This window comes from Mesocricetus auratus, unplaced genomic scaffold, assembly GCF_017639785.1.
Source record: "Mesocricetus auratus isolate SY011 unplaced genomic scaffold, BCM_Maur_2.0 Super-Scaffold_100014, whole genome shotgun sequence".
In the NCBI taxonomy this organism is placed as follows: domain Eukaryota; kingdom Metazoa; phylum Chordata; class Mammalia; order Rodentia; family Cricetidae; genus Mesocricetus; species Mesocricetus auratus.
Genome location: NW_024429197.1, coordinates 10,538,334 through 10,560,709, shown reverse-complemented (window position 1 = coordinate 10,560,709; position 22,376 = coordinate 10,538,334). Strand labels below are relative to the sequence as shown.

Here is a 22,376-nt window from a genome sequence, read left to right as displayed (position 1 = left end):
AATCTTTCTCTTGGACCCTATATCACTTTTGAATATGATTCAACTCTTTCCCCTGGTTCACGAACCTTATCCAAAGCATTTAGTGCTGATTCAGGCGGTTACCCGCCACCGAGGCATGGGCTGTAATTCCAAACCACTTCTACACCAGATATAACGATATTCGATGCTATATAGGGAAAACAATATATTTATTTACCAGAGAGAGAGAGAAAGGGAGACAGTCGCACAGACCAGGAGTTAGAAGCATGGCTGGCTTCCAGGAGAAAAGGGGAGGTCCTTTTCCTTTCTCTTCCTTTTATCTCTACCTGTGCTAATTTACTTGTCCCCGCCCTGTTGGGCGGATAGCTTTGTGGGGTTCACTCCTATAGCCATCAACTACACTGGGTTTTCAGGATGCAGTGTAGCTCTGAGCCTTTCTCAAAACCATTTCCTGGGCTGACATACTTCACTTAGCAAGAAGTTAGCTATAGGCAGGACTATGGACACCAAAGAGCACTCACTGTTAAGTCCATCAAGACTTTCCCAGAACTATGGACTTTGATGGAGTAGGTCTTTGTTTTCATATTTGACAGGTGGTGCTACATGCTGAGTTTTACAGCCTGAATGGCACTTCCATCATGGAGTCCACTGGGCCAAGGCCTCAGGGTCTACTAAGGTCTGGGGACTGTTACACTGTCAAAAGGTTTCTGTTTAGCTGGAGACACCTCCTGCTGCTTCCTGGAAACGGGGGCTGCTTCTCTCTTTGTCACTTGGAGTCAGAAAGGGCTACCTTGACTTATTGAAGAGAGTTCTATTCACAGGGCATGGGAAGGGGCCTGGCTTTGAGTGTTGGAGGGCCAGCTGGACCCAGGTAACCACAGGAGAATGAGTAAGAGGTGAGAAGCAGGAGACAGGGAGGTGACAGGAGGCGACAGGAGAAGGCCTGAGGAACATGTAAGACTTGGCGACCACTGGGAAGACAGATCCACAGAGCTGCAGCAGGGGAGTGTGGCAAGGGAACCGGGAGAGCCTCTTTTGATGGTCATTTCTCATGTCTCACCTGCCTTCCTGTCAGTAACCTTGTCCCCAGTCGAGGACATCCCAAACCCATGCCTGGCTTCACCAAAAGGCCCAGAGATGGAGACGGAGGTGCAGGCAATGGGTCAGAAGACATCAGAAAGGGCTGGAGAGATGGTTCCGCAGTTAAGAGCACTTCTGCTTAAAAGACATTCGTGGTTCCCAGTGTCTACACAGGTCAGCTGACAACTCCAGCTCCAAGCAATCAATGGCTCTTTTCTGGACTCTGCAGGAACTGAACTCATGTGCACGTAATACTTCCTCTACTATACTCATAATTAAAACTCATCTGGAAGACAATTCTGAATCTGTCTCCTGTCCTGGGAATAGGGAGGACGGAAGCAGCAGCCCGGGACTGCCCTGTACTGTGGTACCTCCTCAGCCTGTGTGCCCTAAGGCTCAAGTTTTCCACAAAGTGGAGATGCCATCCTCCTCCACCTGGCGCTCAACAGTGAGTCCTTCCCTTTTTTCCTATGTGGTTGCCCAGCACCCTTGGAGGAAGCTCACTGCTTGCAGAAAGGCTCCAAGGCTGCATAAGAGCCCCTCCTGGTGGTAAAAGCAGGTACTGCACCCCATTCCAGTACAGCTCCCTTCAGGACACAGGCCTGAGACCTTCCCAGCCACCACTGCACCCTATCATTGCTTCTGCAGAGTGAAGTGGCTCCTCCTCCGCCTTTGTCGTGTTTTCGAGACAGGGTTTCTCTGTGCAGCCTTGACTGGCCTGGAACTCACTCTATAGAGTAAGCTGGACTCAAACTCAGAGATCCGCCTGCCTCTGCCTCCTGAGTGTGGGGATTAAAGGTGTGAGCCACCACCAACCAGCCCTCTCCCACTTCTTTCTTTTTTTTTTTAAGATTTATTTATTTATTACATATACAGTGTTCTGCCTATATGCCAGAAGAGGACACTGGATTGAATCGTAGATGGTTGTGCGCCACCATGTTGTTGCTGGGAATTGAACTCAGGACCCCTGGAAGAACAGTCAGTGCTCTTAACCTCTGAGACATCTCTCCAGCCCCTTTTGTTTGTTTTTTTGCTTTGGAGGCTGTCCTAGGAACTAGCTCTGTAGACTAGGCTGGTCTCGAACTCAGAGATGCTCCTGCCTCTGCCTCCATGCGCCACCAACGCCCGGTCCAAGTGAAAAAGTTTTGAGTCAGGATCTCACTACCTTTGGGGGAACTTAGAACAACTATGTAGACCAGGCTTGAGCTCTAAGAGTTCTTCCTCCCTAGTCTGGCCTTAAATTTTTTTATTTGTGTGTGTGTGTGCCCACAGGCTTTTAGCTTGGCATGCATTTGGAGGTCAGAGGACAACCGTGTTCAGTGGGTTTCAGGGATTGAACTCACAAACCAGGTTTGGGCAACAAGTGCGTTTACCCACTGAGCCATCTCCAGGGCATTTTGTTTTTGTTTTTTGAGACAAGGTTTCTCCATGTAGCCCTGGTTATCCTAGAATTCGGTCTGTAGATCAGTTGGCCTTGAACTCAATCAAACTCAAAGAGATCCTCCTGCCTCTGCCTCCCCAGTGCTGGGGTTAAGGGTTAAAGGAGTGTGCCACCACTGCCCACTTTTTTTTTTTTTGATTTATTATTTATACAGTGTTCTGTCAGCACGTCTGTCTGGATGCCAGAAGAGGGCACCAAATCTCATTACAGATGGTTGTGAACCACCACTGGATTGCTGGGAATTGAACTCAGGACCTCTGGAAGAGTGGCCAGTGCATCTTTCCAGCCCTACTTTTTGTTTTTAAGGCAGTCTTGCTATGTAGCCCAGGGTATCCTGAAACTTGAAATCCTCCCAACTCAGACTCCCATCATACAGGTGTGAGCCCCACACCCAGCTGAAGAGTGTGTGTGTGTAGTCCTTTTAGTGCTTTCAACTTCCCCCAACAAGGCCTGTGGTGACCCCTCTTTCCCTCCAGACACTGGCCATCCCTGTGCCAAGTTTCATTTTTAATGGCTCTCACAGCGTGGTTCTTTAGTGCAGCTACAGTCACCTCCTGGGAGCCATGGTGGTCCTTCCTTGGTCAGGGCTTGCTGACCTGATCTAGCCACCCTATCAAAGTCCTCCCATTTAGACAGTGCAGCAGTGTGGCCATTTCTTCCTGGCTTGTCTGAGACAAGGTCTCACCTATCCCAGGCTAGGCCTTAAACTTATTATGAAGTTAAGGATAGTCTGGAGCTCATGATTTTTCTGCCTCCACCTCTCAAGTGCTGGGATTACAGGTGTGCGCCGTTACACCCAGATGTTTTAATACATTTTAAGAGCCTTTTGTGGGAGCCGGGCGGTGGTGGAGCACGCCTTTAATCCCAGCACTCGGGAGGCAGAGGCAGGCGGATCTCTGTGAGTTCTAGACCAGCCTAGTCTACTGAGCGAGTTCCAGGACATGGTCCAAAAAACAATACAGAGAAATCCTATCTCGGAAAACAAAACAAAACAAAAAAAAAGAGCCTTTTGTGTGGGTATGTGTATCCCTGTGGATATATGCACATACTGTTGACTGTCTTCCTTCACTGCTCTTCAACTCATTCCCTGAGGTGGTCTCTCACTTAACATGGGATTTTGGAATTTGGCTAGACTGGCTAGCTAATGAGTTCTGGGGACCCACCTGTCAATGCCCTCACCACATCCCTGTCCCTATGTTAGTGGTTATATACTTATGCCATGAAGTATGGATCTCGGGGTGCTAGGGACTTGAACTTAAACTCATATACTTGTATGCCAGGCATTTTACTGAGAAACCCCCTATTTTTCTGTTGTTGTTTTTGTTCAGCTTCTCTGTGTAGCCCTGGCTTTTCTAGACCTCACTCTGTAGACCAAGCTGGCTTCGAACTCTAGAACACTCCCTGCTTCTGCCTCCACCACACTTGCCTCTACTGGACATTTTAAAACTTCCAAACAGGAGAACAGAAACACAAGCAGGCATAATGGAGTGACAACAGACAACTTAGACCCTTTCGTGTAAGCATGTGCTTGGAATGTCACTTTCCCACAGTGCTCGTAGACAAGTTAGGATAGAAAAGTCAGAAGGCTGTGAGTGGCTCCACAGCACACAGGAAGGCCTTGGGTTGACTACAGTCATAAGACTTGCCGAGAAGAAGGTATCTTCACAAGATGAGGACTCGCCTGGACAGACGAGAGGTGGCACCCCTCACACACTATGGTTTCACATATCTCCAATCTACAGGCATCTTTACTGTGGGTTCTGTTGTTGGGATTTGAGTTGTCCAGGCAGGCCCTGAACTCATGATGCAGTCAAAGATGACTCTGTGCCCCTGGACCTACTGTCCTTGCTTCCCAAATGCTGAGTGAACCCATGCAACTGGAATTCGGTCCTTCTGAGTCTCTGCAGTGAATGAGACTCCATGACACAGCCTTGCCCACACCTCTGGCTTGGAAGCACCTGCTTTATATTCTGACAGGGACAACAGGCACCCTTCAACCCTGAACCTTGGGGTCTTGGTCTGGGGGTTACAATCTCTAATGAGAATTTTCACATTCTTTGGGGGCTACTTTTATTTGTGATAATTAACAGGGGCAGAGTACCAACTCCCAGGACAACAGCCATTCCCCTCCACCCCAACTGTCTCCTGGCAACAAAACTCAAGCGGGCACCCAAATGACAAAAGTTACATTTAATTTACAATGTAGTAAAGGTTACAGGTAAAAAGCTACACTTGAAGCAGAAAAGGCCTATTACACAAATGTACAAATCTGTACAAAGCTCATCAATGGTTCCTACCTTGTCTCCTGTCAGCCAGGCCTAGCCTGGAGCTCTGAATAACCTGAACTCTCCACTGGGAGGTGGGGACGGATTGAGGGAGCCTCCAAACTAACAGTTGAGCATGCCCTCCTGACTGGTCCTTACATAGCAGTCTCTCCCTGTTCAACGTGAGCCGCCCTAACTGGTCAGTCTCAGAAACTGCCTTGCGGTACGCACAAAAAGACGGTGCCACAGGGAGGATGGCACCGGAACTAAATGAGAACTAGGCACGTGGAGTGTTCAGTGTGGACAAGGAAGATAGGTAAAGTCCAACAACACCATAAACCATACATAAACCCGTGTCCGCGACACTGGCCACAGACAAAGGCAACTCAACGTGGTCACTTCAGCAGAAAGGACAGGAGAAGGCCTAACTACTGGACCTCAAAACCAAGAACCCTTGAGCGTACATACACCTTGGTTACAATGAAGAATGCCAACCAACCTGGGATCCATGGTGACCATTTTGCTACCTGGGACCCACAAGGAAAATGAATTTAAATGAGGCTACCGCCTCCTCCATAGCTCTGGGTTCCACCCAGTGTGGATTTCACATGACGGAGGCGGAGCACAGGGAGGGCACCCGGGCAGCCTCTCTCCACACTTCGTGCTCTGACTCAGGTCTCTAACTGGTACTTTAGCCCCACCCCTCGTCAGTATTACATGGTTAGGACCCCAGGAGACTTTCTGAAAGACAGATACCGCACACATGGAAAGTTTTCTCCCTAGTTCATTGCCAGCCCTCCACCCATTCCCGCCCGTCCCCACCCGCTCCATAGCCAAAAGTATCAAATCAGTAAGGAAGGCGTGGGCTTCTTGCCTGGCCAAGCCTCCTTTGCGTACTTCTTCTTCTTGGGTTCATTTACAGCTTCAGGGTTATAGACCGCAGGGTTTGGTGTGGGGTTTATGGTCACTGCTGATGGCACAACAGGAGTCAAGTCCACGTCAGGGGCGAGGTTCGGGTATGGCATGGGCAAGCCACCAATGAGTGCTGTCCCGTGGATGCCATGCGGCTGGGAGCCCGTTTCATTATGTGTGGGGGGGCAGGCCCCCGTAGAGTCCTCCGCTGAAGGCAAAGTTCTGCATGCGCCTGTTCCCTGTCTCCTCCAGGCCCAGAGAGCCAGAGCCCTCCATCCGCTTCTTCTGTGGTTTGCCACAGGAGAGGAAAAAAACAGAAAGGAGATGTAAGGTGAAACCCTCGTTTCTTCCCATTCTAGCCTTAGAAAGCTAACATTTGAGAAAAGTCTCACTGTTTCTGCACTCTCAGGGTCTGATGCTATCTGAGCAATGGCTGTTTCTCAAGGTTTATTTATTTACTTATTTATCTATTAATTAATTAATGTACTTACTTATTACACAGTGTATACAGTGTTCTGCCTGCACTGCACACCAGAACTCATTAGAGATGGTTGTGAGCCACTATGTGGGTGCTCAGAATTGAACTCAGGTTCTCTGAAGAGCAGCCAGAGCTTCTTAACCTCTGAGCCATCTCTCCAAACTCCTTTTTTTATTTCTTTTGAGACAGAATCTCTCTTACACAGCCCTAGCTGTCCTGGAAGTCACTCTGCTGCACAGAATGCTTGCCTGTTCACCTCAGGTTGAGAAAAACAGGACACTGCAGTGTCACCAAAGCCACCTGTAACTCCAGCTCTAGGGGACCCCACACCTGTGATTCCCCAAAGGTACATACCTCCTCATGAGCATACACACAATTAACAATAAAATGGCCAAATAGCCATTCCTTTTTTTTCCCCCTTTCTTCTTTTTTGGCTTTTCAAGATAGGGTTTCTCTGTGTAGCCTTGTCTGTCCTGGAACTCGCTTTGTAGGCCTAAACTCCCAGCCTGCCTCCTGACTGCTGTGAATAAAGGCATGTGCCACCATACCCTGCTACAACCATTCTTCATTTGAAGGGCAAACTCCATCCTCTGATAGGATGATGCTAAATAGGAAATTAAAGTGATAATCCACTTATTTGGGGGGGGCAGGAGGAATAAGACGTGCTAAGTCCATGTTGGATGTCCAATTCCTTTGGAAACTTTTTTTTAAACAATAACTATCAATACCAGTTAAAATAGAAATCCATCCTTTGGAAACTTATTTCTAAAATGAAGGGCAGAGGCTCACTGTCACTGAACTGCAGAGACTGCTCACAGCTGCTCATCAGTTCTGATCCCAACCAGGGCTGGTCTACTTCTTGGGCATCTTGGTCTCTGCCCTCAGAAGACACCATGTTTACTCAACTGGCACTGTGTACTATAGCTTTGCACTTCTGGACCAAAGCAATCCTCCTGCCTCAGCCTCCTAACTAAATGGGAACGACAAGCATGTACTACCCAGTTAGGCGCACCCTTTGTTGTTTTTCAAGACAGGGTTTCTCTGTGGCATTGGAGGCTGTCCTGGAACTCACTCTGTAGACCAGGCTGGCCTCGAAATCAGAGCCTCTTGCTTTGCCTTTTGAATGCTGGGATTAAAGATGTGCACAATCACGCCTGCCTGGCCTTGAGTGCCCAATTTTAAACAGTCCAAGAGTAATCACATTTGTGTCAAGAATGCGTGTGGCTCACTAGGGGCCTAGAGCCAAAGGGGTGGGGAGTACCCTATGTCCACTGGGGTGGTGGTTAGACGCATGCATCTGGTTATCAAAGTTGAAACTATACAGACAGAGTTTGTTCTTATACATGCATATCCTACACCACAGCAAAACCGACACAAAGAGCAGGGCAGTGGTGGCGTATGCCTTTAATCCAGGCACTCAGGAGGCAGAGGCAAGCGGATCTTTGTGAGTTAGAGACCAGTCTGGCTACAAGAGCTAGTTCCAGGACACCTGTCTCGAAAAACAAACAAACAAAAAAACTGACACAAAGACACAAAGCCACTTACTGGCTTTGCATGTCGACAACAGAACATACAGAAAATGGAAAGAGGAGCTCAAGAGTGTCAGCGCTATAGCATCCTGCAAAAGAAGTCCCATGCTCTACTCGAGCACACTGCACCACACACGAAACAGCTGTCCTGTCCAAGACTCTCGGTTGTTACATCTAAAGAATTATTTATTAAAGCTGGGTGGCAGTGTCACCCCTTTAATCCCAGCAGAGGCAGGGGGATCTCTATGAGTTCAAGACCATCCTGGTCTACAAAGCAAGTTCTAGGACAGCCAGAGCTGTCCAGACAGACAGAGAAACCCTGTCTCAAAAAAAAAATTCTATTAAAAAAAGTGTGAAGAGCCAGGACAGTGCAAGTGGGAGAGCTCTCTGGGCTCCATCCTCGGCACCAGAGTGTGCACGGGAAAATGCGCAGGTTACCAACAACTACACATTTTACGCAACTCATCTGGGCATCTGTGGATTTTGGCACCTGGCGTGAGTGTGTGAGTAGTCTACGATCAAGGATGACTGCCTTCTAAAGACTAAAAACTCAAACTTCCTCCAGCATTTCTGATTAGTCACTTGCAAGCATTTTGCGCACCTCTGTTACAGCCACCTGTCACTGTAAGCAGCAATGCAATGCGCACCCTTAGCCAGTTCTCCCGCCAGGGAACTAACTCAGTGTGCTGAAAATCAGGGCATTTGGTAACCTTTACCTCTCCATTCCCAAACATACCTGACCTTTAAACCTAACTGACAGGATCACAATGTGTGCCACTCCCGTGCTTACAGTAAGGGCATGACTAGGGTTGAAGAGTGCAGTAGTTAAGAGCACTTAATACTTTTCTAAAGGACCCAGGTTCAATTCCCAGCACCCACATGGCAGTTCATACTCATCCATAACAGTTCTTAAAGGCACCAGGGACACACATCATACATGTAGGGAAACACTCATGTACATAAAACAGTAAGTACATAAACCTTTACAAAGGTACAACAATAACTGTTTTGAGACAGGGCTTCTCTGTATAACAGTCCTGGTTGTTCTGGAACTCACTTTGTAGACCAGGCTAGCCTCGAACCCACACAGACCTGTCTGCCTTTGCTTCCCAAGTGCTGCGAGATTAAAAGCATGCACCACCACTGCCTGGCAAAATAATTTTTAAAAGAGCATGGAAAAAGCCCCATGTTAATGCTTTTCTTTCATCCTGAGCCAGCAGAGAAGACAAAAGGAAGATAGACCTTCCACATCCTTAAGGAAGACGACTACACTTTCAGAGCAAATTGTTAGGACACTGTATTCTGGCTGGTCACCTGAAGCCCTTCTGTGGGGATCCCAGGATTTCTGAGACACAGGTTGAAGGTAAGGGTATTCCCGAAGAAAGAAAAGTGGGAGAGGAAGACTGGAGAGATGGCTCAGCACTTGAGAGCACTGGCCGCTCTTCCTGAGGACCCAGGGTTAGCTCCCAGCATTGGCGTGGTAGCTCACAATTGTCTCTAACTCCAGTTCCAGGGAATCCAATGCTCCCTCAGGTTTTCTAGGGCACCAGGTACATATGTGGTATGCATATATACATGCAATCGAAACACTCATAGATAGAAAAATAATTTAAAAGAAATTTTAAAGGGAGAGAAGCACAAGATGTTATTTTAAAATTAGACCCATTAGCATTCATCTATACAAAACAGTTTTTTTCCTTTCTTTTTTTTGGTTGTGGTGCTGAGGATCAAAGTCAGGACTTTGCTAAACACATGTACTACAACTGAGCTATACCCAAACGGTGAGTTTTTGAGCCCAGACTATCTGGCATTTCAAACCCTCTCCAAAGGAGCCTCCTACCTTGACTGGAACCACTGCAGTCTGCACCATGTTCCGGAAGCGGCCGACAGAGGGATCCACGTCCTCTGCAAAAGGAGGTAAGAGCAGGGTTGGGAGAATAAGGGATTCTGCAGCACACCAAACAACCAGCTAACACTAAACATGTCACTGCTAAGTCTTCCAATAACCCCATGAGGCAGGGACTGCTGAACCGCGTTGAATAGATGAGAAACAGACCACAGCTTGGGAAGAATCAAAGTGCTAGGTCAGGCTAGTTGTCTGAGAAGGGAGGAGCCAGGACTTTAATCCAAGAACCAGAAACAGGCCTGTGCTTTAGATCATGATGCATTGCCTTCCCAGAGTCTTCTTTTTTCTATGTATTTCTCTTTGGAGAGCCGATAAAAAGCAGACTATTTAAGTGATAAAAAATAAAATGACAAGTGGTCATAACCACATATATTGCCCTGTGTGTTCATCAGCAAAGAACAGACTCAGGAATCAGAACCAGGGCTTCATGTTCACCACTCTCACTAGAGGGCCTGAGAAGCCCATCAAAGCAGCTCCTCCTCTCGGTTTACAACATGCCCCACTACCCTACAGAGCTTCTGGTTTCACTCTGCAGGGAGGGAACACCAAGGTAGGTAAGGAACCCACTTTCAGTCACTCTTTTAAGCCTCAAGCACTGGCTACCACACATAGAAGAGCATGATACTATCCTACCTTTGAAGAACCCACAGTATCAAATCAGACAGGCTGTAACCCATCAAAGGTGGGCCCTGAGTTCAAGGCTGGCCTACACACAGTTCCAAGCTAGCTGGGGTACACAGTGATACCCTGCCTTATTAAACAAACAAACAAACAAACAAACAAACCCTTTAGTTATGTATAAGTGTGAGTAAGTACAAAGTATGAGTGCATGTGTCCATGGATACAATGCTAGATCCTCTGGAGCTGGAGTTACAGGTGGTTTTGAGCTGCCCAACATGGGTGCTAGGAATGGAACTTGGGTGCTGTGCTGAGCCATCTCTCCAGCCCCAACACCAAAGTGTCAAATACTCTCCAAGCTGAAAGGTGGCTGGGTGAGTAGAGAGGACGTAAACAACTTTAAGCAGACAGGCAGTGGTGGTGCACGCATTTGGGAGGCAGAGGCAAGCAGACCTCTGTGAGTTTGAAGCCAGCCTGGCCTGGTCTACAGAGCTAGTTCCAGGACAACCTCCAAAGCTATACAGAGAGTGTATAGTAACAAGGTGAGTGAAGGTGGCAAAAGCCACACCTCACTTACACTTCATATAACACAACACACCAGGTTAGCAGAAGAGAATCAGCTTTGCTCTCTATAGCATCTTTTATCTAACTTCTGTCAGGAACATCCCCAGTGGCCCATAGACTGTGTTTACTACTGAGACCTTAATCTTTCCATCAAAAGGAACTAGGGGGCTAGAGACTGCTCAGTGACTACCCTTCCAGGACCCAGGTTCAATTCCCAGCACTCACATGGCAGCTCAAAACTGTAACTCCAATTTCAGGTAACTTGACACCTTCACATAGACATACAAGCAGGCAAAACAGGAATGCACATAAAATAAGAATAAATTATTTAAAAAAAGAAACTGGGGAGAACTCTCACCTGGGTTGATGATCTCATCATCCTCACTGAAAGTCACCCGTGAGTTCTTCCTCTTCCTCTTTGGTCTCTGAATGTCCAGATTCCCCTCCTCAATAGTGAGGGTTGAAATTCGTTTGTTGTGGGCAGTGTTGAACTCTGTCAGGTTCTAAGCCAAGGTTCACACAAGAAAGACTAAATTAGTACATAGGGAGTTTCAGGGAGAAAATACTAAATAAAGGGGAGGAGGCATTTAGGGCTTCCTCTGGTCTTGGAAGGCCAGCAAGACTGCTTTCTGCAACAGAGGGTTCCTAGTGTCTTAATTAAGACTAATAGAGCATTTAACTCACTGACCATGAGAGCGCCATTTGAAGGGAGGTGAAAGGCTGTCAGTGAACAGGTCGTCTTTGAAATCAGGGATGTTTGTTTACTTTTCTACTCTGGAAGGAATGATACCACAACTTTATGACAAGAATTAAAGGAAATTTACCTGGGAAGAATACTAAGATTTGTTTTAAAGTAACAAATATGAAAAGACAACTATATCTTCTCAGTAGCTAGTCTTTAAAAATCACCCTTCTCAAATTATAACATTTCCTCCTTCGTGTGCTGATATACAGAAACAAGACTGAAACACCACATCTCCTTTAAAATTCATGTATTTTGGGTTTTTTGTTGTTGTTGTTGTTATTTTGTTTCTAAAACAGGGTTCCTCTGTGTAGCTTTGGAGGCTGTCCTGGAACTTGCTCTGTAGACCAGGCTGGGCTCAAACTCAGAGATCCACCTGTCTCTGCCTCCTGATTGCTGGGATTAAAGGTGTGTGACATCACCCCTTGGCTTTTGCTTTAAAATTCTTAATGACACTGGCAGTGCATTTTTGACATTAATATCTTGTTACTTTCCTTCCCGCATCTGGCCCCAGTGCCACTGACAATCACCAGTCCATCTCTCTCATGATTACTTCCTGCTTCTTTCTACTTGGCTGGACTTACTCCAACTGCAGCCTGACATAGTCCAAATCCACTGAGGACCTAACACCCTGACCTGAAAGACAGGGAAGTATAATAGCCTGGAGGGGGACAGACAAGAATGACTACCACCAAGGCCCTTCTCAGGCTTCCGGTGAGGCTACCTCAGAAGAAAATGACCTCTACATTGTTAATCCTATTGTTTTTCTTCCGGAAACCTGGGAAACTGCTGTAGTGTACAGCAACAGCAAATGCACAGGAATAATTAAGAACATTTGTATTTGGTCTGTGTGAACAGACAAACCACACCACTGTAGTAACAGACAAACGAAATCACAGGCTGGAGATTCAGGATGGTTGTAGAGTGAGTGTTTAGCATGCACATGGCCCTGAATTTAATTAATCTCCAACACCAAAATAAAGTGAAAGATTAAAAGAACAACACTTGGGCTGGAGAGATGGCTCGGCGGTTAGGAGCACTGACTGTTCTTCCAGAGGTCCTGAGTTCAATTCCCAGCAACCACATGGTGGCTCACAATCACCTTGAATGAGATCTGGTGCCTTCTGCTAGCACGCAGGCAGAAGACTGTATACACAATAAATAAATAAAATATTAAAAAAAAAGAACAACACTTTTACCACACAGAAATTAAACTTTGTAAAATGCATGGCCATATAGGTATTTATATCTAGAACAAAAGTAGCCTAGTCCTTATTTGTTTATTTAATATTTTATGTATGTGGATGTTTTGCCTACATGCATGTCTGGGTACCACGTGTGTGCCCATAACTCTGCAACTGGAGTTACAGATGGGTGTGAGCCACCATGTGATGCTGAGAATCAAGCAGGGCCCTCTGGAACAGTAGCCTGTGACCTTAACCACTGAGCCGCGCTCCAGCCCCAAAGCAGACTATTGTTAAAGATTCCTGGGCTGTCTGCTCACCAGCAAAAAGTCCAAATGAATGAAAACATTGGCTTTGCTAAGATAGTGTTAGCCAACAGAACTTTCTGTGAAGACAGAAATTATAGTCTTCCATGGGTATCCGAGCTGTGTGTGTACACTCAAGGACTTCCCCTGGATAGCAAATCTCGGGTGTCTATGCAGGCTCCCACAAACTTTCATAAACTCTAGATCATACTTAATGAGAGCATCTATACCTTCAACAATGTCAATGTTATAAAGTTATATTGTTTACAGAGACTCTCATGACAGAGTTGACTTAATTCTCAACACGTTACCCACTAGATATGTGAAGACGGAATACATGAAATGTGGTTAGCAACTACTGCACTGGAGCATGTAGCTCTATGCAGCCATAAGAACAGAAAAAAACAGGCTGCAGATATAGCTCAGCAATTAACAGCACTGGCAGCACGCTCTTCCAGAGGACCCGTATTTGATACCCAGCACCTACATGGTAGCTCACAACTGTCTGTAATTTCAGTTCCTGAGGATCTAACTCCATATTCAGAACTCAATGGTATGTGCATACATTTATGCAGGCAAAACACCAAACACATAAAATAAATAACATCTAAAAAGAACCGCACAAACTAAAACAGAAGGATGCAACTCCTTGGTCTCAGTCTCTAATAGCCAGTGAAGAAGCACATGGTCCCCACATGTGCAGGGAAACCTGATCACAGCTGGCCATTTGCATTGTCAAGCGCTCATTACCACACTGAAAAGAGCCTCCTCCTACTACAGCACCGTCATTCAGAACCAGGAAGAACAGCTACACATAGCAAACACAAGGGTCCCAAAAGACAAAAAATGACAAGGAATTACATCGAGCTCAGTCTCCTCTTCTGGAAGTCCCAGTAAGCCCTTGAGTTCATCATCTTCTCCACCCATCTTCTCATCTCCTTTCACAGCTGATGGCAATGTCTGTGGCTTCTCTCGCAGAGTGTATGCCCTTGTGGATGCACCAAATGAGACCGTAGAATCGATGGGAATCTGTTGAGGCTTGTGAGGTTCCAACCGAATGTGACCCAAGAAAGTGCCATGAGCTGGGAATAACCAAGTCAGTAATGTAAGCAGAGAGATCAAAAGCAGCCAGGGAAAGCACCGTCCTTGACTCCTGGCCTCCACAGCACACCACTTTTGCTGTTCTGATCTGATAATAAGTGTCACATTCAGGACTATGTCACCAAAAGCAGCTTTTTTTGTTTGTTTCTTTTTCCAGTACTAGGGTCAAACCTAGGGTCTTAGCCATCCTAGGCAAGCACTCTACCATTGAGCTACAACCGCAGCCCTTGGTTTTTGAGACAGGGTCTCACTATTTAGTTAGGACTGGTTTGCAACTTGCAGCCAGTTTGGACTCAAACAAACTATGTCAACCAGAATGACTCATGATTCCCCTGCCTCATCCTCCTAAGTGCAGGGAATGTAGAGACGTGTGCCACTGTCTGCAGAAAAGACGAAAATGTTGCTGGATTCACTTCATGCTGTCTTGTTATCAAGGAGCTTTGAATCTCTTCAGTGGATCTCTTACACATCTTTAAATCTGCTGATATCCAAAAAACACCAGTGCCTGTTATCTGCTGCCAGAAAGGCAGGAATGGCTCCAATTGAGCAGAAGCCATGCTCTGCTCTCCAAGGCACGAAGCAAACATAGGTGTGATCTGCCCTCTCTAGCTCCAACTCTAAGAACATGAAAACTACTGGTCTGGTGGCATTATGCTTTAGCTTTTCCCCCAGAAGAGGAGAGGAGACTGGTCAACACAGATACAATGTCAATGCCAAGGCAAGCCAAAAATCCTACCAGATAAGGCTTATCAAGTCCTCATGGAAACAGACTGGGGAGGTGTGTGTCTGCGTGTGCTTGGGTGGGTGGGAGGGTCAAGCATGATGAGTGTAAAACTTTGTACATTTTATTCTTTTTATGGTGGCACACAAACAAACTTTAGTGGTCCACTCCATCCAGTCTCACCGCATTTCTGAGGACTATTTAAGCAAAGTTTAAAATCTTACTAATTGTGCGCTGTACTTATAAAATGAAAATTGTTGTAATTCAGTTAAAGCAAAGTATATCCGGGATAAATAACCTACTGTAAATAACAAATGTTGCTCATAACAAGTATTTGGTAAACATCCCATATTACTACATACCAATGACACTATTCATGATTTCAACTTAAACTGGATCAGAGTTTGCCATAGTCTTATAAGTACTTGAACATCAATAAACTGTGTTCCTTAATGCCATTTTATTCTCGCCACATACAGATGTGTCCAAGAAGAGTCCCCCAAACTATCTTTTCTCCTTAATTATTTCAAGAAAATAAGAGATAAATAAAGAAGAGCTGGTTAAAATAATTTCCCAGTCCAAGACCCCCACAGGAGCAGGGAACGGGGTAGGCACTTACTGCTGTTGAGATCTATCAAGAAAACCCTCTTCAGGTGCTTGTGGTAAACCAGTGCTGCGTGGACTCGAGAGCAAGACTGATGGTCGATGGTAAAGTCACACAAATCAGGGTTTCTCCCAAATAAGTAATACTTCTTCTCATCAATAATCAGTTTCTAAATAAATATGAAATTGCATTATTACTTCGTTCTTACTGCAACCAAATTTAGCAAAACCTTCCAGTCACATAAGTGGAGAATCTTGAATAGGTAAAATTTCCAACAACTGAGAAAAGCATTTCCCATTGTTAAGTTCTAGGGTCTGGTAGGATCGGCACAGGGGGTTTCCAGCAAACTGTGCCAGTCTCTCCCACGCAAGCTTCTGACCATCATAAGATCCACCATGGGAACCTCTTTCACATGGGATGCACATTGGCTCCCAAACGACCAGCATGCATGCATTCTTCTTACTTCTAGCTAAGATAAAAACAGCTCCATTAGTTCATCCTGGCTCCTGAGGGCTATTACTCAAGTCTGTTCCATGCATGCCACTGAAATTCCAAATGATGGACCTCTTCCCCAGGGCATAAACCCATCCAAGTTCAGCAAAAATGTCTTCATGGCAGGACTGTCAGCTGAAGAACAGGGATCTGGGCTATTAAGCAGAAAAAAAAAATGTCTTTGCCTATTTCTAAGTACTTCTTTCAAGTCAGTGGCATAAACTTACCTCAAAAATGCTCTATGAGCCAGGTGGTGGTGGCACACTCATTTAATCCCAGCACTCAGGAGGCAGAGGCAGGCAGATCCCTATGAGTTCAAGGCCAGCCTAGTCTACAGAGGTAGTTCTAAGAAACCCTTTCTTGAAAACCTCTCCCACAAATGCTCTATCTACAGGCCCACCTCTATGTACTCAAATAGCAGCTTACCAAGCTAAAACTTTTTGATGGAAGATTACATTTCATCTCCAAATACAATCCTCCATTGTGTAGAGCTTGTATGAAAAACAAAACTGTTCTTAATTCTATTAAATGTAAGTGGCCTAACCCTGTGAGATAAATTCTTGTATTCATTTTTGTTAAATGTAACTCTGGGAGCTGGAGATATGGTTCAGTGGTTAAGAGCACTTCCAGAGGACCTGGGTTCAATTCTTAGCACCCAGCTGTCCATAATTCTGGTTAAAGGAGACCTAACACTCTCACAAAGATATACATGCAGGCAAAGCACTAATGCTTATAAAATAAAAATTTAAATAAAACTCTGGTTGCCCTAGAACTCTACACAGACTAGGCTAGCCTCAAACTCAGAGAGATTCTCCCATACCTCCTAAGTGTTGGGATTGAAGTTGCAAGCCACCATACATTGCTGAAATAAAAATTTTATTAAGAGTTGGAGTGGAAGCTGAATGCCTTTAAAGCCAGCACTCAGGAGGCAGCGATGGGAGATCTCAGAGTTGGAGACTAGCCTGGTCTATATAATGAGTTCCAGGACAGCCAAAGCTATTATATAATAAAACCTGGTTTCAAAGGAAAAAGAAAGAAAGAGGGATGAAAAGATGGTACAGGGGACCAGAGCACTGGGATGCTTTTACAGAGGACCCAGGTTTGGAACCCCAGAACCCACATGTGACTTCTGGCCTCCACAGGCATCAGGCATGTACACAGTGCACAGTCATATACCTAAAGCAAAAATTTCTTTTTTTCTTTTTGCTTGTTTTTTTGAGACAGGGTTTCTCTGTATTGTTTTGGAGCCTGTCCTGGAACTCTCTCTCTGTAGACCAGGCTGGTCTCAAACTCACAGAAATCCACCCGTCTCTGCCTCCTGAGTGCTGGGATTATTTTTATTTTCAAAAAAAAAAAAAAAAAGAAAGACCATTTGGTTAGCAAATGAGTAGGAAGGGCAGGAAAATAAAGTGTATTCTTTGAGCTGCATCACACTCTATGACAAGCTCAACTGTTGTCACATAGGGTTATAAATTATAGTCATAGAATGAAGGACACTAGGGGATTATTGCCAACACAGTCTTATTTCCAGCCTAATGCTGGTGGTCTAGTGTGAGCACATGATGACCATCATTTAATATGCTGTCTTGTTCCTTAAATACAAGGTCTCATTGAGCTCTGGTTCACATTCCACCCTACATTCCTAAAATCCCAAGAAGCCAGGAACGGTAACTAACACCTATTATCTTAAACTTCAAGCCAGGCATGGTGGTGCACACCTTTAATCCCAGCACCCGGGAGACAGAGGCACAGGGACCCCCAAGTTCCGAGGCCCAACCTGTCTATAGAGACATACCCTCCCCCCTTAATATTTTTTAAAGTAAAATAAAGAAGCCAGGGAGACAGCTCAGTGGTTAAGAGCACTAATTGCTCCTCCATAGGACTGGGGTTCAATTCCCAGTACCTACATGGCAGCTCACAACTGTCTGTAACTCCAGGGTCCAATACCTTTATACAGGCATACATACAGGCAAAACACCAATGCACATAAAAATACATTATTAAAAAGTAAAATAAATAAAATTCAAACTCATGAGTTTACAGTTTAATATTTTTTCTTTCCTTTTTTAAAAACAAGATTTCATATTCCAGGCTGGCCTCAAACCTGCTATTAGCTAGGGATGACCTTGAACTTCTGACCCTCCTGATTCTACCTCTTAGGTGCTAAGATTACATGCATGAACCACAAAGCCTGCTTAAATTTGAGCATCTAAAAATGCCAGCCCCAGAGATGAATGCCTTTAGTTCTAGGCAAAGGCAAGAAGGTATCTGTGAGTTCAAAGCCACAGAGGGCTACAGAGTTGAGTTCCAGGCCAGAGCTACATAGTGGGACCCAGCCTAAAACAAAAGTTTATTTTTACTTTATGTGTTTGTATGCAATGTATGTCATGTATACAGGTACCTGTGGAGGCCAGAAGAAGGCATTTGATCCCCTAAATATGGACTTAGAGATGGTTGCAAGCTTCCCAACTTGAATGCAAGGAATTGAACTCGGGCCCTCTGGAAGAGCAGGGATTCTCAACTGCTGAGCCATCTCTCCAGATCCCCCAGTTCAAGCTTTTTGTACCTCTACATTATACAATTTCTTTAGTCCACTGGTACTGAAGGGTTAATCAGTTAGGAATGAATATTTTATAGAGCAAATAAGTATGTATCATGGATCATGTTTTAAAGAAAAAGCTTTTCCTTTAAACAGTTACTCAGTTTTTCCTGAACTTAGCTTTGTGATTCAATCAATTAAAGCAGCTTGGATCTGTGGGTCACCTCTGGGAAACTGCACCAACAGTGCCCACATGCTGCTGCTACAGCTCATCTCAGGGGCATATTATGCAGCACCCAGGTTTGGTAATGGCCTGACAGCCAATCAGCCACCCAGTGCTACATTGTAAAACTCAGATTAAGGTGAGATGTGCTTGTGCACACCTGTAACCCCAGCACTCAGGAAGCTCAGGCAAAAGGATCACAATAATCTGAAGGGCTACACAGTGAGTTCCAGGACAGTCATTGGTAGCGTCTGAGACTTTGACTCAAAAACACCCCCCCCCAAAAATAGAATGACTCATGTTACTAATAAGATTTTGGAGGCCTGGTGTAGTGGCTTCTGTCGTCTAAAATCCCAGTACTTTCGAGGCTGAGACAGGAGGACCACTGTAGATTCAAGGCTTGCCTGGGCTACATAGTAAATTCTACAACTGCCTAAATACCCTATCTCAAAATGGTGATTGGGGAATGTATGCAGTACTCAGGAGACAGAGGCAGAGCCCCAAGAGTATGAGGCTAGCCTGATCTACATACTGTACAGGCTGTAACAGGGAGCTCTGAAACATTAACAGCACCTTCGAAGGTAGCATTTATGCAGGTTGAATCTCATTGTATTTCTCGATCATTTTTATTTATAAAGATGGTGTCCTCACTAACTTGTTTGCTAATAACCAATGTTCATAGCGGGTCACAAGCAATGATTCTAGGCTGCAAAAGACATTAGAGATTGAGAGACAGAGACAGAGAGAGAGAGAGAGAGAGAGAGAGAGAGAGAGAGAGAGAGAGAGAGAGAGAGAGAGAGAGAGAGAGAGAGAGAGGGAAGATTATCACGTTACAGGCATACATTCACTATCAAGAGCATCTTAATCACAGAAATGTTAAAGGAATTTTAATGGAAAATACCTCTTAGAATTAAGGAACTATGTTAAAAGGTAAATGAGTCATGCATTCCTCTTTCTGGTTAAGTTTCTAGCTTGCTGTGGCTGTTTACTACGCAGATGTGCCTCTGAGTTATAACTCAGAATGTGTCTTTACACACTGGGCCTAAAAGACTCATGGCTTTTGCTTTAATATCGCACTTCTTCAACCCAACTATCACGACATATCACAAGCCTTGGAAACAAGACTAGGATATAGATAGCTCGGTTAGTATCAAGTGCTGATCAAATCTAAATCCTTAATATAAATACACCTAGGCTAAGGGATATAGCTAAGCAGTAGAACGCTTGCCCAGAATGCATGAGACCCTTGATCACTAGCATAGCAAAATAAACACAAATGCGCGCGCACACACACACACACACACACACACACACACACACACACACACACACACACACACACAGCTCAGGCCTATCACAGTGATATCTATGGGTTACCACTTGACGATGGTATGTAACCCAGCACATGTAAAAGAACTGAAAGGTAAGAACGTTATCAGCAGACAGGAACCAACAATCACAGGCTGTTGAATAAGGGAAAGGTACTTTGGAAATATGTATCTTCCACAAAGGAATGTGATGTTATCAGATTTCGTCTTTTAATATATTATTATTTATCTGCATGTCTGTGTATATTGGAGGAAGCAGGCAGTGTAGGGGGCAGAGGACAACTTTGTGTAGTTGGTTCTTTTCTTCTATGTTTATATGAGTTCCAGGGATCCAACTCAAGTTGTTAGGCTTGTATAGCAAGCCTTTTACATATTGAGACATCTCTCTAGGCCACAAGGCAGATTTCTATATGGCTTCAAATTTCATACTATTCTATGCAGCAACAAAATTTGTTTTCCTGTGAAACCGCCTGGAGTAAAAGAGGTTTCCAGATACTTTTAATTAAACTATTTCCTAGAATAACCTATTTGAGTTCTTTTTCTTTAACCTCCATAAAAGAAGCCATGAAAGCTTTTTTCCGCAAAGAACGTAAAGGAGAGTGTCCAATTCTCCTGCCACCCCACCTCCACAAGCCACCACTTTTCAAATATGTCATGTTTTTTATTATATATACGAAAGAAAAACAATGACACTTAATAATAGAGCTTTGAACCTAATTTCTAACTATGAAACCAGTGGATTTATCCTCTATTTCTTAGTAAATAACTTATATCTTAACATAAATAAGGCAGATTCGGTGACTCACACAATCCCAGCACTTGGAAGATTGGGATAGTACTACAAAAGACTCTGAAATCAGCACATTAGATAGTGAGTTCCAGGCCAGTATGGGCTACAGAGTGGAACTCTATCTCAAATATAAAAGAACAACATCCCTGCCCTTGGGAGGCAGAGGCAGGTGGATATCTGTAAGTTCCAGGTCAACCAGGGTTACATAGTGAAATCTTGTCTCAACACCAATCAAACAAAACCCTATTATAATCTAATAGCTAATCATTGTACTCTAAAACTAGATGTGACAGACTCTAGAAACCTTGCAGAAGCTGTAATTACACTAAACTTTTCCTTTATAACATTTAACTGTAATTATATTTGTGTGTGAGTGATTCTGTCTTTTGTTAGTTTTTTTTTTTTTTTCCAGGCAGGGACCCAATGTATAGCACTTCTGGCCTCCAACTCACAGAAATCTGCCTGGCTCTGCCTCCTGAGTGCTGGGATTAAAGGTGGGAGGCACCATGCCTTACTTCTCCCCTTAGTTTTTTGTTTTTTGTTTTTTTTTTCAGACAGGGCTTCTCTGTATTGTTTTGGAGCCTGTCCTGCAACTCGCTCGGTAGACCAGGCTGGTCTCAAACTCACAGAGATCCACCTGCCTCTGCCTCCAGAGTGCTGGGATTAAAGACATGCTCCAGCACTGCCCAGCTCTCCCCTTAGTTTTAAATGAGTGGGCTTTAGCTCCATTTCCTTTTCTATTTTGACAAGCACCCTACTTAACCATACAACCCTAAAGGAATTAATGTCATCAAAGCAGCTTAAATGTTAAGCTCAATTTATATCATAAACTTCCTCAGTTATTGTAAACTATGTATTCCAGTTTGTCTGGGCCCCGCAGGCCCATAACCTGTTAAAAATTATCTTCATTTGTAAGGTGAGAGAAATAGTGAAAAATTGAGTGTCTGTAGGAGAGAAGAGTGTTGAGTTGTCTGAATGCCAGACAGTCACTCTATTACAGGGCTACATCCCCAGTCCCTATGAACTTTTAACAGGGGGATGATAAATAAATAATATTTAATCACGGCACCAGGAGGCAGAGGCAGGCAGATCTCTGTGAATTCAAGGCCAGCCTGAACTCAAGGGGGCTCCAGGACAGCCAGGACTGCAGAGAGACCCTGTCTTAAAGCAAACAAACACCCCCCCAAAAGCAAACAAAAAAATAACATTGCTGATAACAAAGCAAAGGAGAAAAGTGGAAAAGCGAGTCACCAGCAAAACCCTCTAGAATGGGGGTGCATTTCAATACCTCAATTAGCTTGTCTCCTTTCACTACATCCAGATGTAAGCCAGGTGGGGGTTTACCTGCCCTGGAAAAGAAGAGTGAGGAAAAAAGAGCATTTTTCAGGATGAGTCCACAAATGTCTTTTACAATCCCTACCCCGTTCAACATCGAGGTTCTCCTGCCAGCCTATAATTAGTTCGTGTTCAAACAGAAATGCCATGTACTTCAGTGTGAGATCTTCTTTCTACCTTTGACACTTCCTTCCCAAGTGACTCAATTGTTCCAGGAGACTCTGATGGATCCGTATTTAGA

At 44.7% G+C, this 22,376-nt stretch overlaps 1 protein-coding gene and 1 non-coding gene across 2 annotated transcripts in view; both read right to left on the bottom strand.

The window, feature by feature from the left end:
• Positions 1 to 4,675: 4,675 nt before the first annotated feature.
• Positions 4,676 to 22,376, bottom strand: part of Ppp1r8 (protein phosphatase 1 regulatory subunit 8) — a 19,776-nt gene continuing 2,075 nt past the window's right edge. The window contains 7 exon segments of the mRNA XM_005079545.4: positions 4,676 to 5,861; positions 5,863 to 5,961; positions 9,524 to 9,588; positions 11,130 to 11,274; positions 13,864 to 14,084; positions 15,444 to 15,597; positions 22,089 to 22,149. Coding sequence (XP_005079602.1) covers positions 5,607 to 5,861; positions 5,863 to 5,961; positions 9,524 to 9,588; positions 11,130 to 11,274; positions 13,864 to 14,084; positions 15,444 to 15,597; positions 22,089 to 22,149 — 1,000 coding nt within the window. The 3' untranslated portion in view covers positions 4,676 to 5,606.
• LOC121144196 lies at positions 19,677 to 19,842 on the bottom strand. The gene has a single exon (XR_005881520.1).